This window comes from Tauraco erythrolophus, chromosome 8, assembly GCF_009769465.1.
Source record: "Tauraco erythrolophus isolate bTauEry1 chromosome 8, bTauEry1.pri, whole genome shotgun sequence".
Classification (NCBI taxonomy): domain Eukaryota; kingdom Metazoa; phylum Chordata; class Aves; order Musophagiformes; family Musophagidae; genus Tauraco; species Tauraco erythrolophus.
In genome coordinates this window covers 22423693-22438800 of record NC_141472.1, presented here as the reverse complement: position 1 = coordinate 22438800, position 15108 = coordinate 22423693, and the positions used below count along the sequence as shown (strand labels likewise).

At 36.1% G+C, this 15108-nt stretch overlaps 1 protein-coding gene across 2 annotated transcripts in view; it reads left to right on the top strand.

Moving 5' to 3' along the window:
- UBR3 (ubiquitin protein ligase E3 component n-recognin 3) overlaps nucleotides 1-15108 on the top strand; it is a 123060-nt gene that overhangs the window by 65334 nt on the left and 42618 nt on the right. Inside the window, exons 26-30 of one of the 2 annotated variants that reach the window (XM_086615503.1) lie at nucleotides 4992-5141; nucleotides 5686-5819; nucleotides 9830-9940; nucleotides 12059-12259; nucleotides 13087-13223. In XM_086615503.1, the coding sequence (XP_086471629.1) occupies nucleotides 4992-5141; nucleotides 5686-5819; nucleotides 9830-9940; nucleotides 12059-12259; nucleotides 13087-13223 (733 nt within the window). Of the gene's footprint in view, nucleotides 1-4991; nucleotides 5142-5685; nucleotides 5820-9829; nucleotides 9941-12058; nucleotides 12272-13086; nucleotides 13224-15108 lie in introns of both variants that reach the window. The other variant, XM_086615502.1, reaches the window with a different exon arrangement.

Sequence of the window (15108 nt, the reverse complement as noted above, 5' to 3'; positions counted from 1 at the left end):
TCATCATCTTTTAAAATTTCTCTATGAAATGTGGATATGATTCAGTGGTAAAATATGAGAACTGGTATGATTGGTTTTGGGTATAGCACTTTCATATTAGCTTTCTCTTGACAGTGTAGAAGACTGAAAATACTCTAAAAATAAATGTGTCTAGAAGATGATAGGAATAATGGAGAGTAGCCAAATGTTAAAGATGATTTTATTAAAACCCCATAAACTTAATAGTTTCCATAGTGTTTCCATAGTGTTTTTCAAAACGCACGGGGCCAATGTTAATCCCCTGAGTCATTCCTCTTCTTTGATTGTTGAGATGTGTCGTGGTTTAGGCGGCTCCGGCAACTAAATTCCACACAACCGCTCACTCACCCTCCTTCACCCCCCGGGATCAGGAAGAGAATTTAAGGAGAAAAGGAGAAGACACTTGTGGGTTGAGATAAGAACAATTTAATGTACTACATACAAATGAGTGATGTACGGTATAATTGCTCACCACCCGTTGACCGAGGCCCGTCTTGTCCCGAATTAACGATTCCAAAACATATAAGTCCTGGTACCGCAATCCTGGACAAGCGAGAGGCCCGAAAATAGGGAGCGACACAGAGAGAGCACTCTGAAAGTCCGAAAGTGAGAGCCCCGGAAGAGCAAAGGCCCTTCTTTCCAGCTGACCCTCATTTTTATACTGGGCATGACACTGCATGATATAGAATACTAATTGGCCAATTTGGCCATCAGTCCTAAGTACAAATCATAAGGAGAGTTGTGGACCCTCTGTCCCGGCCATGCTCCCCCCTTATCCTGTTGTGCTCCGGCACACTGGCAAGAACACGGCAGCTGAAAAGTCCTTGAGACCTCAGTGCCAACTACAAACATCAGCTTGCTATCAGCATTCTTCTCAGCGCGAGCCTCTGAGTAAAACCAAAACACGGAGCTCTTCTAGCTGCTAAAAAGGAGAGCTAACTCTGTCCCAGCTAAAACCAGGACAGGATGCTGTGATGAAACATGGCTTAAAAGGAAGTTACCCAATTCCATGTTCATTTTTCAGTATTAAATGTGTCTCATTTTATCAGCAAAAATTATTTATTTGAATTCACAAATTCATCTGAGATTCTGAAGGTAAAGGTTGGCATTTTCTTGCATATAATCACTGTATAAAAATTTCTGATTATGTAGCCCTTTCCGTTTGTGCCCCGTTACATTCTATTTGTATTCTGTGACATCTGCAGAACTGCATTGCCATTCAAGCTTGCCTGGAAGTAATTAAGTGAAATTTAGAAACAGTTATGTTAATCAACTAGGATGGAATAGAATCCACTGTGCTGTCTTTAGCTGTTTGACTGCAAGACAAACATAAAAAGTAGAGAAACAAACCAAGAAACATGGTTCTAAGAGCAGCAGGTAGAGCTCTTGAAGTATCTGAGGAGAACGTCTAGTTAAAAAATGTGTTGTTGTGTAGTCACGTACAGTGTCAGGTCCATAGGCCTCCTAGTCCCGTAGGAATAGCTACCCTTACATCTTCATTTTGAGGGCGTTTATCTCAGTGGGAGGCTATGGTTTAGCTGTTGTGATGTGCAACTCCACGCAGGAGATTTTTGAAACTTCACTGCCTTTCAGGTGGGGCTTGGTAAGAACTAAAATAAATCCCTCTGCTCCAGGTTACTAGTAGCTGTTAACAAATTATGGTGATATTTGTAAAGATCTGTCTATCTACGTTTTATAAACATGAAGTGTTATGATCCATTCCTGGCAAGCTGCTGAACTTGTTAATCAAATGTATCTTAGTGAAAATTTGTAAATTGGTTAATTTGTGAATTATAAATATTAAGATATCTCACATTCTTTCAATAGTTTTGCTGTCTCTGAAGTGCCCAATGTGCTTTTTTTTTTTTTTAATACCTCGTGATAAGCATGCAATATGATCTTTGTATTTCTTTCCTATGATATGAGTCATCGGGATATCATTTTGTCCTTCAAGCGAAAGTTCCTTAGCTAGAGTTAAAAAGAAGTACAGAGTTTTAATGCAAGGTGACATACATTTCCTAACGCTCAATCTTCTGAACCCAGATAGAAAAATAAATTAGGTACTGGTCTCTTGAGAATATATATGCTGGGTCAGGGCAAAGAATATTAGCATACTAATGGCTGCTTTGATGCCAAGGGGCCACTCTGACACACAATGTATACAGCAGGAAAAATGTTGACTACAGTCAACAGAGATTGTACACTGTATTTACTGTGTTTACAAAGCCTTTTTGGTTCTGGGGTTTTACTGGATAGAGGAAAGAACAGGAGTGAGTCTTTAACTCTGGAGAGCAGAAATTAAAATTCAGGCAGCAGTGCAATAAAACAGTGTGCTAGATTTTAGCTACAAGTTTCTGGACATTTTAAGCTTCCACATGAGTACTGTTGCAGTAAAATGCAGTTTTGTTTTATTTTTCCCCATGTGGAGTAGGAAATACATAACTGAAAGTGAAGCAGAATGGAGACATGCCCATTACTTTATATTCACAATATCAATGCATTAATGAAATATTTCAGAACAAAGTTTGCAGGGAAGAGTCTGTCTCATTTTCAACATTATTTTGAGTTGAAACGTGTTTGTCCTGGTCCTTGACAGTGTGGGTAGATCATGTAGCTGGAGAGGCAGTGTCTGTTGCTTCTACAGGAGCTCCACAGAGGCAAAACTCAGGAAGGTATGACAGACAAGATTGAGATCATTGCTATATGCGTAGCTTGCTTTCTTTTTTCCAAACTGCCACTGATAAATTTTCACACCTGGAATTACACTGCCAAAATGTAGCCTTTCAAAAGAACCATAGCCTGAGTTCCTCTTATCTTCCAAGGAAGGTAACAACTAGTTCAAGCCACTAGTCAAGGTTTATCATAGTCTGTTCAAAAAGAATTGTTTTTTTTATTTTGTTGGGTTTTTTTGGTCTGCTTCATTATTTGAGTTTTCAAGTTCTTGCCAATTTCTCTTAACCCATGGATTTTGTGTAAGTTGACTTTGTTTTCTTTCACTAGCTCCAGGGGAAATTATTTTATTAGGAAGTCTTCCTTGATGCTAGAAGTTTAGTTCCCTTAAAATTTTACTGTTTGCCAAGATAGTGTAGCACTAGATCTAAGTAGTAGTGAAGGAAAAATGCATTTGATCGTTGAGTTTTAAAATCATATTAGCCTGATGTTTATGAGCCTGTTGCAATAGGAGTATAGTTTGCATGTACTGAATTGGTTTGAAACACCTTTTAAATAGTAATATCTGTATTTTTTTCTTTCAGGTTTAAAATATGCCATATATGATGACTAAATGGTATTTTGTAAATTAAATTTTGAATGATTTTTGAGGACTTCCATCAAGTTGTTCAAAATCAGTTTGACACACTGTATTCTCTTGAAACACTTATTAAAAATTATTGAATGGCTGCATATTTTATGTTATTGATAATATTTTAGAAAAAGGCTGGAACTCGAGTTGTTCTCGTGTTATATGCTTCTGATACACAGGTGTACGTGAGTGTGCATTACACAAATATGAGATGATGTTAAATATTAAAAAATAGCTTTAGTGTTTACTTCCTCGCTTCTGTGCTGCAGTTGCTCCTAGGTTTTCTGAATGTTTGGACTTCAAAAAGGAAAAGCATTTGCAGGTGATGCATTCTGCTTTTCCCCTCATTGTACATCTACTGCCACTAGATGGTGATAGACGTGTGTACAATATTAACTATATGTCAATGAAGATCAGAGTTCATTTTCATATGACCCTCAAAAACTGACTGGGAAATTAATAGTTACTAAAACAGTGTAATTTGGATTCTGCCTCTCACTAAGAGCATTGCATGGAGCTTTTCATAGCGAAGAAAGATGCTGCCTGGCATCCAACATGCCTCTCCTTCTAGCAGCAGGCCTCCTGTGCTGAACTCATAGTGGCCTTTAAGAATAGAGCACTTTGCAAAAAGCAGTTCTGCATGAGGGCTGTTGCTGCACTCAAGGTTTTAGATTCTCTATGCAGCACCTTGGCCTGTTTAATCAAGGAGATAAAGGGTGTGGTTGAAGGTAGGGAGGAAGTGATTTCCTTTGGAAAAATTATCTTCTAGGAAAGAAACAAAGCACCCTTATATTGTAGGTCAAGAGGCTGACTGTGTGTGTTCCTGAGCAGTCAGGAGAGGATCATTTAGCCCTAAGGTGCTTTTCTTTCAAGCCAATAGAGAATTCTTACCTTTGATTGTAACATAACATAAAATTGCTTCTGTTTTGATTAGCCCCCTGCCCTGAAACCAGCACCACCAACTGTCATGTGAACAAAGCTACATCAAGTGCAATTGCTTCAATACTTGGAAGCTGCTTCTTAGCCTTGAACGTTTCTGTCTGTGCACCTAGGAAAGGCTAATGTGAACTATTAGAAAAACAGATCTCCGGTACATCTTGTATACAGTAGATGTTAAACTAAACATATGCTGCTGCATAGCAGCAGATTATTTCTTAATGCATCCCAAATTTTTAAAGATTGTCCAAGTTTCATATTAAAAAAAAATTATTTTCTTTTTAGTTGCACATTTCATTCACCTTGTCTAAGCGTCTTAAAATTATTTCTGTGGTCTCCAGGTTAACTTTTTCTAGTTGTTATGAGCAAATCAGGTTTTAGTAGAGATTCATATTCATTACCTGTCATCTCTCTATGTTCAGAGTTTTCAATATAGTATCTAGTGAAATAGAAGTTAGATCTCTGTTTTACAGAAGTTTTAAAGAGATCAGGTTTAATACAATACTTGAACTAAACATTATTCTGCTGGGAAAAATTTTGAATATGGGAAAACTTGTACTTTATTGTGTAGATGTCTTTATGCTTGAAGCATCAAGGTTAGTTTCAAGTAACCATCAATGTTTTAGTTGTAGATAAACTAGAGATATTATTTTGGAGTTTTTTCATCACTACCTCAACACAGGTGCATTGGATTTCTTTCCTTCTGTTTAATATCAATTTTCTTATCCTTTTTTAGAATCACCAGATGCTGATATTGCCATGGAGGTAGCTACATCTGAACAGCATGTTTCTGAGGCAGTATATGATTGTGTTATTTGTGGACAAAGTGGTCCTTCTACTGAAGACAGACCTACAGGGCTAGTTGTACTATTACAAGCATCCTCAGGTATGAATGTGTGATTTCTTGGACAAGCAGTGGCAGTGTTTCAGCAGCTTTTAGTATATATGCATAAATACTGTTGTGTCTCATGGAGCCTGGAAAGACAATCTCTCCTCTTTTTTTGGGGGGGAGGGAGGGGGGTGGGGGGTGGGGAATGGTTCTCCATGAGGCACATATGTAGGTCTAACGGTGTTGAGAAAGTTTTTAAATGTTTGGGAAAAGAGCAAACAGTTTAATTCCCTCGTAGTTCCTGTTAGCTTTTGCAAACCCAGCAGTATATAATAGACTGGCAGGCAAATAGATATTGAAAGAAAACCAAAATAGCCATCGGTATGTCTATATATGTGTATATGTGTTTGTGTATGTAACTGTACTTTGCGTAAAAGTGCAAAAGCATGTCTTCCAGTATTTAGTTTCTTTAGTAGTTTTTTTACTGTTTAACATTAACAAAGCACGTTGCAGTTACAAACCAGAATTTCCTAATAGTTTTCTTAATTGTTTAGCATATTGTTATCCATTGCATTCTTTATTGCTGCTTTTCTTCCTTCAGTGTTGGGACAATGCCGCAATAGCACTGAGCCAAAGAAACTACCAACTACTGAAGAGGAGCAAATATACCCTTGGGATACCTGTGCAGCACTGCATGATGTGAGGCTTACAACTCTACAGCGATACTTTAAAGATGTAAGTATTTCCTATGAACAATACTACCACTTATGAAAAATTTGTGTGAAAAGGTAAATGAAATTACAACTTAGAGCCTTCCTAGTTTTGTTTCTACATTTAGTGGACACTTTGTCATGTTGCAGTAGTTATGAAGTGATTATATTTTGATAGAGTTTTTATTTTTAAATAGCGCCTCTAGTTATATTTTTGGCATAGGCATCTAGTATATCTACAGGCTATATAGTCATTAAATATCCATGTAGATATTCTCTAGAAGAAGATATTTCACAGTTCTGTGTGACCACACAATTGAGATGTGGTTTTGTTGTCTTAGGTATTACTTACAAAACTCCAGTTCTCTCGTGGTTATTCAGAGAATCGGATCAAGGAATTAATCAGTTGAAAGTATTTTTGGCAGCACAGTGTAAGTGGAAGGACTTGTTTTAACCTGTAACAGTTTTCTGAGCCACTACAGAGAAGGGGAGGATGAGTGGATGGGAAGGAGGGTCCAGCAGAAGACTTCACCCTCTTCTGCTGAATCCTCAACTCTGCACAGCATTACTGAAGTTCAGTTTTACATTAATTGGTATGTTATGGTCTGTTTTGCAGTTCCATTAGTTGTTCCAAGCAGTTCTACATTGCTTCTCAAGGCCACAATGCAGCTTTTCATATCTAATTTGAGAGCCAATTCTTGTTCCATAACAAGACGTGTTCAGTTGTAGACCTCTGTGGAAGTGCTGCCTGTGGCTTTCCTTGCTAGTGTATGTAGCAACCATGTAAGATAATATATAACTGTTCTCCTCCAGAACGATTTCTCAGAAGAGTATATGGCCCTAAATTAGCTCCTGTAGACTAGTCTCAATGACATACTAGTTCTTAGACAAATCTAGCTAAATAATCAGCCTTTAGAAGCTTAAATATTGGCTTTAAAGAGAAAAAACTATGGCAATTTACTCTGACACAATTGCTAGCTTTCTCGTAATCTGTCATCCACAGATAATGGAAATTTGCCACCTGTAACCAGGCTTTTTTATGTAGAGTAGGTTAATTTAGAGTAAATTTTGTAATTGTTTTGATATAGTTTTAAAAATTGGGCAATGTTTTCAGAAAAGTACCTTCTCCTGAGGCAAATATTACACATTTCCTTGCTAGAAAGTAAAACTTTTAAAGATGTGAGCAGGAAATTATTTCTGAACCAAAGATTTTTTTTTTTAGTTCAGAAAGAATCTGTGGACAAGCTTTTCTTCTTTTGGCATTGATGATGTTTGTTTATTGTTTCAAATATTTAATGTATTTTCTTTCCTACTGAAGTGATAAAAAAAACATTGAACCAGTACTGTAGCTTTATTTTTGCACATCTGCATACTACAAACAGAAGGAGTTCCAAGCAAAATATTACTCAAAAACTTGATCTCACTGAAGCGTGTAGTTCCTTTTCTGTGCAGGAACACTACCAACAGGTTAGTCTAAAATACACTGTAATGCAATGAGCAAGTGTATCCCACTTTCAAAAATTCCAGTCCTGATTCAAACATTAGTTGAATTATCTGGTTTTGTTTTCAAGTTTCCAGATCACTACTGTGCCAAAAAAACATCTCTGCATGAAAGAACTAATCCTTAAATTTCTTTTGGCATAAAAATGGAAGCATCCATTAGTGTCTTGAGTGTCTTGTTCAGCTGAGCTAAGCAATAAGAAGTCCTTTTGTTTATCGTCTGTGTCCTTCCCAATCTAACAACAGATTTCAGGAGGCAAATGAATAATTTCTATTAGATGTGAAAATTTTGAGTTATGAAACTTGATCTAGCTTATTCTACTGGGAGGAAAAAAAAATTCAAAAGCTACGTGCTGTATACAGATTGGGCAAAAGAGGCCAATTCTTTCTATGGAGATTACTTTTGTGCTTTCTGAGCTGAAATTTCATGCTTGGTGTCAGTCAGGGAGTAGAGTTCTTGCCCATTAAAGGAAAAATGATTGACAGTGGTTATTTTTAATATGGTGAGGCATGACTAAGGATTAGGAGAAAAAATTTCATGTACTAGATTGATAGAACTGTTTTCAGAATCACATAGTACTCTGGAACCAATAACCTGACGTAGGTGTGCTCCATCCCAAGCGTATGACTTGCTTTGGCAACTCCTTTATTTCTGAACTCGAGTAATAAGAGTAAAGCCTTTCTGCAAAGACTTTGGGGTGGTTTATTTTTTTTTGCAACTGCTACTAAGTAGCCTCGTTAAATACATGCAATAAATGCTTTTACTGAATTAAACAGTTGTCCTGTGGGCCTGTGAGAAACTCATGAAGATCAACAAGGCCAAGTGCAAGGTCCTGCATGTGGGTCGAGGCAAACCCAAGCACAAGTACAGGCTGGGCAGAGAATGGATCGAGAGCAGCCCTGAGGAAAAGGACTTGGGAATGCTGATGGATGAGAAGCTCAACATGAGCCAGCAATGTGCACTGGCAGCCCAGAAAGCCAACCGTATCCTGGGCTGTATCAAAAGGAGCGTGGCCAGCAGGTCGAGGGAGGTGATTCTGCCCCTCTACTCTGCTTTCGTGAGACCCCACCTGGAATACCGCGTTCAGCTCTGGAGTCCCCAACACAAGAAGGACACAGAGCTGCTGGAGCGGGTCCAGAGGAGGGCCATGAAGATGATCTGAGGGCTGGAGCACCTCTCCTATGAAGACAGGCTGAGAGAGTTGGGGCTGGAGCCTGGAGAAGAGAAGGCTCCAGGGTGATCTTATTGCAGCCTTCCAGTACTTAAAGGGGGCCTACAGGAAAGCTGGAGAGGGACTTTTTACAAGGGCGTGTAGTGATAGGACAAGGAGCAATGGCTTTAAACTGAAAGAGGGGAGATTGAGATTGGATATAAGGAAGAAATTCTTCCCTCTGAGGGTGGTGAGGTACTGCACTGCACAATTGTGCAGTGACCAGCAGGAGAAAGTTTCTCTTGTTCTGTGGTCTGAGAGAGTCATAGCACATTATGAATGGCTGAGGCAAGATAAATAGAAGTATGTCTTGTAGCTAGAATTTGTAATTTTGTTGTGATTTCCTGCTCATATGCAGGAAGAAAAATGAGATGCTAGGACATCCTTAGAAAATGCAACTATCAGAGTTGGTTATTCAGAGTATCCTGGTTTTGCATCATACATTAAGACCATTGTAGGGTGAGTGTACACATAGAATTGTTTTCCAGTTCTGGTAGCCATAAATATTTTTGGTTCTTTAAATATATGACCAGAATGTACATTTCAATCTATGTATGAAATTATTTTTTGAGACATGGAAATTTAATAATTAGACTGAAGATAGCAAGGTATTCTGCAAGAGAATTTTCTAGAATTCCTTATAAGTTTGCCTTGACTGTTTTTTCAGTTCATTATTTTCTGAGAACTACCAGTGAGGTAACTTCATTTTTGACATGTGAGCTGTAAGTGCACTCTTTGAATAAGGCCAATGTTTTCAAAACAATCCTAGTATAAAACTCAGTTCGTTAAACAAGTATTTGTTCTCTTTTCCCTTCATGAGGTGCTATAGTTCAACACCACATTAAAAGTCCTAATTGTTTACACTGAATTTTACTAACAGATTGGGCTTTAGTTATGTAACTGTGATCTCGTTGTTTTGGTTACATAGAAAGCTGAATGAAATGTATCAGAGCAGTATATTGCCTGTGTGCGTGGGATAGCTTGTACTGTTGGAACAGATGGTAGAGTTAGAGCTGTCTTCATGCTATAATAGAAGTTCTTTAAAGAAGTCACTGTCTTCAGTGACAAGAACTGCAGAAGCTTAACTTAAGTGTTTGGCTTTTTGTTGGAAAGAATAGCATAATGGCAACTGTGTAAGTTAGCATAAGTAAACATTTTATAAAATAAAATTTTTCTTTATTTCGACAGCATTTGTCCTTTAATCAGACAGCGTGTAAATAAAAATCTGTGTCTTTTTTACATCTTGAAATAAGTTGTGGTAAATACCTTTATAACTTTTTATACATTGTTTTTCTTTTTTCTTACTATTTTTCCTTTGTTTTAGAGTTCCTGCCTGCAAGCAGTGTCAATAGGCTGGGAAGGAGGTGTTTATGTACAAACTTGTGGTCATACTTTACACATAGATTGTCACAAATCTTACATGGAATCTTTACGGGTAAGTAAAATTAAAGATCATCTTTTTTTATTTATATCTGAACTGTTGGTAATGAAATCAATTGGATTTATGCTGTTCAGAGAAAGAAAGATTGGGCTTGCACAAATGGGTGAATGAAGATGTTTTTACTGTGTTTCAAGGACTGTAGATACTAAATCTCATATTACGTTATTATTAACAAATGTTAATAAAAAAATTAAAAGTTTTCAGTTATTCTGATGTATCAGGAGAATACTTGGTTAAATTAACCCTGTTTTTTAAAAAATTAAATCACTGGGTTTCGATGTTTTTTTTCTGGTGTGCGTATTCAGGTAAAGCATTTATTACACTTTAATTTCTGTTTTCTATTTTGATGTTTAATGTGTGTTAGAAATTACAGAGAAACTGAAGAAAAAATGAGGGGAATTTTATGAATATAAATTTGTGCTTTTGGTTAATTCATAATACGAAAATTCAGTTACAAATAGATTTTTATCTCTAGTTATGTGTGTGTATATATATATGCAGTTTAGAGAGATGAGTTAAAATAGTTTAACTCTTGTGAATTATGCTTTGGTGTTTTTTTTTCCCCTCGCCTTGGAAAATACTTTTGGGAAATTACTGCTATATATGCTTTTAAAATACAGTTTTAGTCAAGCCTCAAAAACTGTTGGCTAGGAAAGACATCCATTTATTTTCACACGGTTTGAGTAAACAGGGTAGTGTTTCAGTTATGTTGCTGGCCTCCTTCACCCTTCTCAGCCTTTTGCAGCCCAATTGCAGATCTTCTGAAAGGCACTGTAGAATGTTATCACAAGATCAGCAGTGGTGCAAGTCATCAGATTTTAAGCAATCATTTCTTTCTGTATTGTTTAGTGTAATAAAGACTAAATGATGACCCCTTGTTGCATATGGAACTGCTTTTTTATTCAAGATTACTTTATGTAGCATTTCTTTTTAGTTTTATTTTTATTGTTGATTATAGAGTTTTGTTGACTTGTTTCCATTTTGAGAAAACTATGAGCAATGCTTTGTATTTTTAGTATCAGCATTGGTCATACTGTGAAACTTACCTCTAGACAAATTGGAAGCTGTTCCACTTTTGTTGGGTCCCATGATAAATTGTTCTTTTCCATATGACCGTTAAGATACTTTCAGGGGTAATTGTGTCATGAAGATAATTAAGTAAAATCTGAGCTTTCATGCTAGAATCTCATTTTACAGAATTTTGGAAGAGTACTCTTTTTGCATCATATAGACACTGAAATGCCTTTTCTGGTGAATTCTCAAATTTGAAATAAACTTCATTGTATTCTTGAAGATTTCTAGATTGTTTTAGTGAACTTTTGATCCTAGCGTCTATTACTACTATCTTGATGAGTGCATAATAGTTTTGACTATTCCTTGCTTCCTTAGTACTGAAATAATTTATATAGGCTTGTGTTCATCTGGATAAACATTTATTTTTACATAATACAGTCAGAAATCAACATCCAGAAAGGTATGTAAAAACCTCAGCATTCTGGGCTGATTGCTTGAAGTTTAAATTATAGTCACTATTAACTTAGCAGTTCTCTTCTCCCAGGGTTGGGAAACGGTTCAGGCAATTCACAAAGGAAGCAAGGTTGCTTGCCAGTACTGCTTTTTCCATTTTTGATCCTTCATGATAGAGAAGAAATAATCAGGGTTTTTGCAATGCTGCCCTCTAATGGCTATTTGATTAGTTTTTTTCAGCCTGTACTGCTGAGAAATATCTTCAGATATTTCTTGTGACTGAAAATAAAATTGCCTTTTGATAAATTAAAAGATCTTATCAAGAGACTCTTAAACTTTATGGGAATTGCTAGAAAAAGACAACATGTGAAATGTTCAGAACACCCCATTGAAGTATTTCTAGTTTATCATGAGAATATTGTTGACAATGAAGAGTACTTAAAAAATTACGAAAATTAATTGAGTTGGAGGATTGTAAGACAGTCTGTAATAAAGACCTTTTTCACTAAAATGAGGAGCTATTCCAATTATTCTTTCTTTAATTTTGATTTTAGACTTATTTTTTTAGCTATGCACCTGAAATATCAAACTAAAAAATTATAATCTTTTGCAAATTTCTGCTACGTATTCTTTATTTTCTTTTAGAATGACCAGGTCCTCCAGGGTTTTTCAGTGGACAAAGGAGAATTTACCTGTCCCCTCTGTAGGCAGTTTGCTAACAGTGTTCTTCCTTGTTATCCTGGAAACAACATGGAAAGAAGTCTTTGGCAAAGTCACAGTAACAAGTGTATGCAAGATCTTGTACAAGAGGTGGAAGATCTTCAAGAACAGCTGGGAACTTTCCCAGTAAGCATCAGTGTAAGGCAGAAAGATCCTTGTTAATTTGCCTCTACCTTTCAGTTTTTACATTATGTTGCATTTGTGACCTCTTAGAAACTTGACAACCTGGGAAACATCATTTTCTTCTGCTATGGAAGATACCATAATATTTTTTTAAAATATCAGGAGATTTAAAATATTTACAGCACTTATTGCATTACTTACTAAAAATAAACAATTAACAAGCTATGACAAAATGTGATTAATATAACTTTTTATGGAGTACGTTTTCACTTCCCTCCATAGTAATTTACATAGAATTGAGTCATGTAATATTGATTTCATTTATCATGTCTTTACAATGTATAAACACCAATATCCTTGTAACTGGAAGCTATTTAAAGAATCCATACCTTAAAATGTTCTTAATAGACATTATTTGTTTTACAGAAAGAGCAGTTTGCAGATGCTCATGTATTACAAAGCTTCTTGAGGTTTTTCTTAATGATAAAATTAATTCTATTAAATTTTCTACCCTTCCAGTCTTGATGTGAGATACTTTGTGTTATTTTCATGTACTACTGCAATGCAAATATACTTTAAAATAACACAAGCAGTGAGATTCTTGTACTTGGGAGGTGGACAAAACAGTGATGTTTTCATATTCAGAACAAATCAGAACAACTTTCAGAATATCGTTACAATTCTGAGAGACAGAATATTGGCTTTTAATGCGTATTTTTTCATAACCTGCAAATGTGTTTTTATAAATATGAAAGTGCTACGCTTTACGATCAGCTATTGCATTTCTTCAGGTAAAATTAACTAATCTTCTTTTGTGTCTTTGTTCATAGTCTGAAACTAATCTCAGTAAAGAAATGGAATCTGTAATGAAGGATATAAAAAGTACCACACAGAAAAAGTATACAGATTATAGTAAAAGTCCTGGATCACCTGACAATGATTTTCTGTTTATGTATTCAGTAGCCAGGTAAGTTCTTTTTAATTTTTTAGTTTTGCATTTCTCACTAATGGTATTACTCACCAGATTAGTATTCCTTTAAATTAAAAAAAAAAAATATTCCATTCTCTCCAAAAGTACTTTTTGAGGTCTTAATACATCAAGGTTAAATTTGATTTTCATATGCAGGCATATGCAAGATGGAAAGATGTGCCTCAGTTCATTTTTCATATATACAGCAGTGGCACAAAACCTGGAGAACCTTTTGTCTTATGCTTATTTAGTTTTCTTTTTCTACCTTCCTTTTCCAAACTCTCAAATCTCCTCTATTGCTATTTAGCAGAATGAGATAGTTTTGTGTCACTGCCGTATTGCTGGTTTTTAAATCACAGAGTGTTTTTAATCTCTCCATCAGACATTGGTTTTATTTACTTAAATGGGGATTGCAGGAGGAGCCTTTTCTACATTAGCTACCAGGAATCTCTTCATGTGAACAAAACTTCTAAAACAGTGTCAAAACTACCAGCATTTATCTGTGATGTTTGATTCCAGTTTTATAGCTGTCATTGTCACAGACGCTGTATTCAAGAAAATCAAACAGTCCCTCCTTCCATCTATACCATTAACGTTAAGATGCTCTGGATAGTTAATCTGCTCAGATTTACTTAATCATAGAATCATAGAATGGTTAGGGTTGGAAGGGACCTCAAAGATAATCTAGTTCCAACCCCTCTGCCATGGGCAGGGACACCCACCCACCACACCAGGTTACTCAAAGCCTCATCCAACCTGGCCTTGAACACTTCCAGGGATGGGGCATCCGCAACATCTCTGGGCAACCTGTTTCAGTGCTCCACCCTCATTGTGAAAAATGCAGGGTTTTCTCATAAGAAGAAGTTGAAATAGTCACTAAGCAAATAATTTTTTAAACTCTGACTTACTGAGGCCTGCAGGGAAGGTGCTGAATGCAGAGAAAGTGCAAGCACACAAGTGATACCATTCAATAGTATTTTTTACTTCAGTTTCATAAACTCCAGTTGCTGAGTATCTTTATAGTGTGTAAGCAGTGGAAATATTCAAGACTTGGCACAGCAGGACTCTGGGTAATCAAATCCAAGGCTCAGCTTTTGACAGAAGGTTGGACCATCTGATCTCAGGAATTCTCTTCCAACCTAGATTATTGACTAATTCTATTAAAAGAAATATCTATATTGTTTAAGAGTATCTTAGCTGTGCCTTGATTAAGAAGAGCAATTAAATTTTATCATAGCAAGTTAAAAGATTATTCTGTGTTAAGTGGTGTATGCTATATGAGGATAAATAACGCTGAGGTTTTTAGCAATGATGTGTTTACTGTTTAATATCCTTCCAAAAATACAAAGGACTCAAAATTAATGTTTCCTATATAAAATTATGATTAGTTGTAACCATAACTTGATATGACATTTAGGGAACAAAAATGGTGTTATAATATATTTCTGAATATAATATTACATACTTTTTAAAATACTAACTAAAAACATTTTAAATGTATCTGTATTTTATTATTTTTATATTAACACTCTAAGCCCAAAATTTTTGTTTTCATTCCAAGAATTAAAAATACCTCAAACTAGAACAGAATTTCATTGCTGCTCGCACTGCTGGAGAGAGAAATCATGGCTGACCACTGAGATTAGGGTATGCCACCTGTACTCATTGTGACCTCTTCTTGTTAGGTTAGACTGATGTCAGCAGTTTTCCATTTATCCATGACTGAAATATTTCAGGTGTTGGGATGCAGCTTTCTGTATTCTTACCATGACTCATAAGGTCGTTTATGAGGGTGCCTGGCAGATCAGCTACAAAATAGTGAATTTCTCTTGCCTTTCAATTCAGCAATCCAGATTTACAGGCCTCTACTACTTGATAGTTG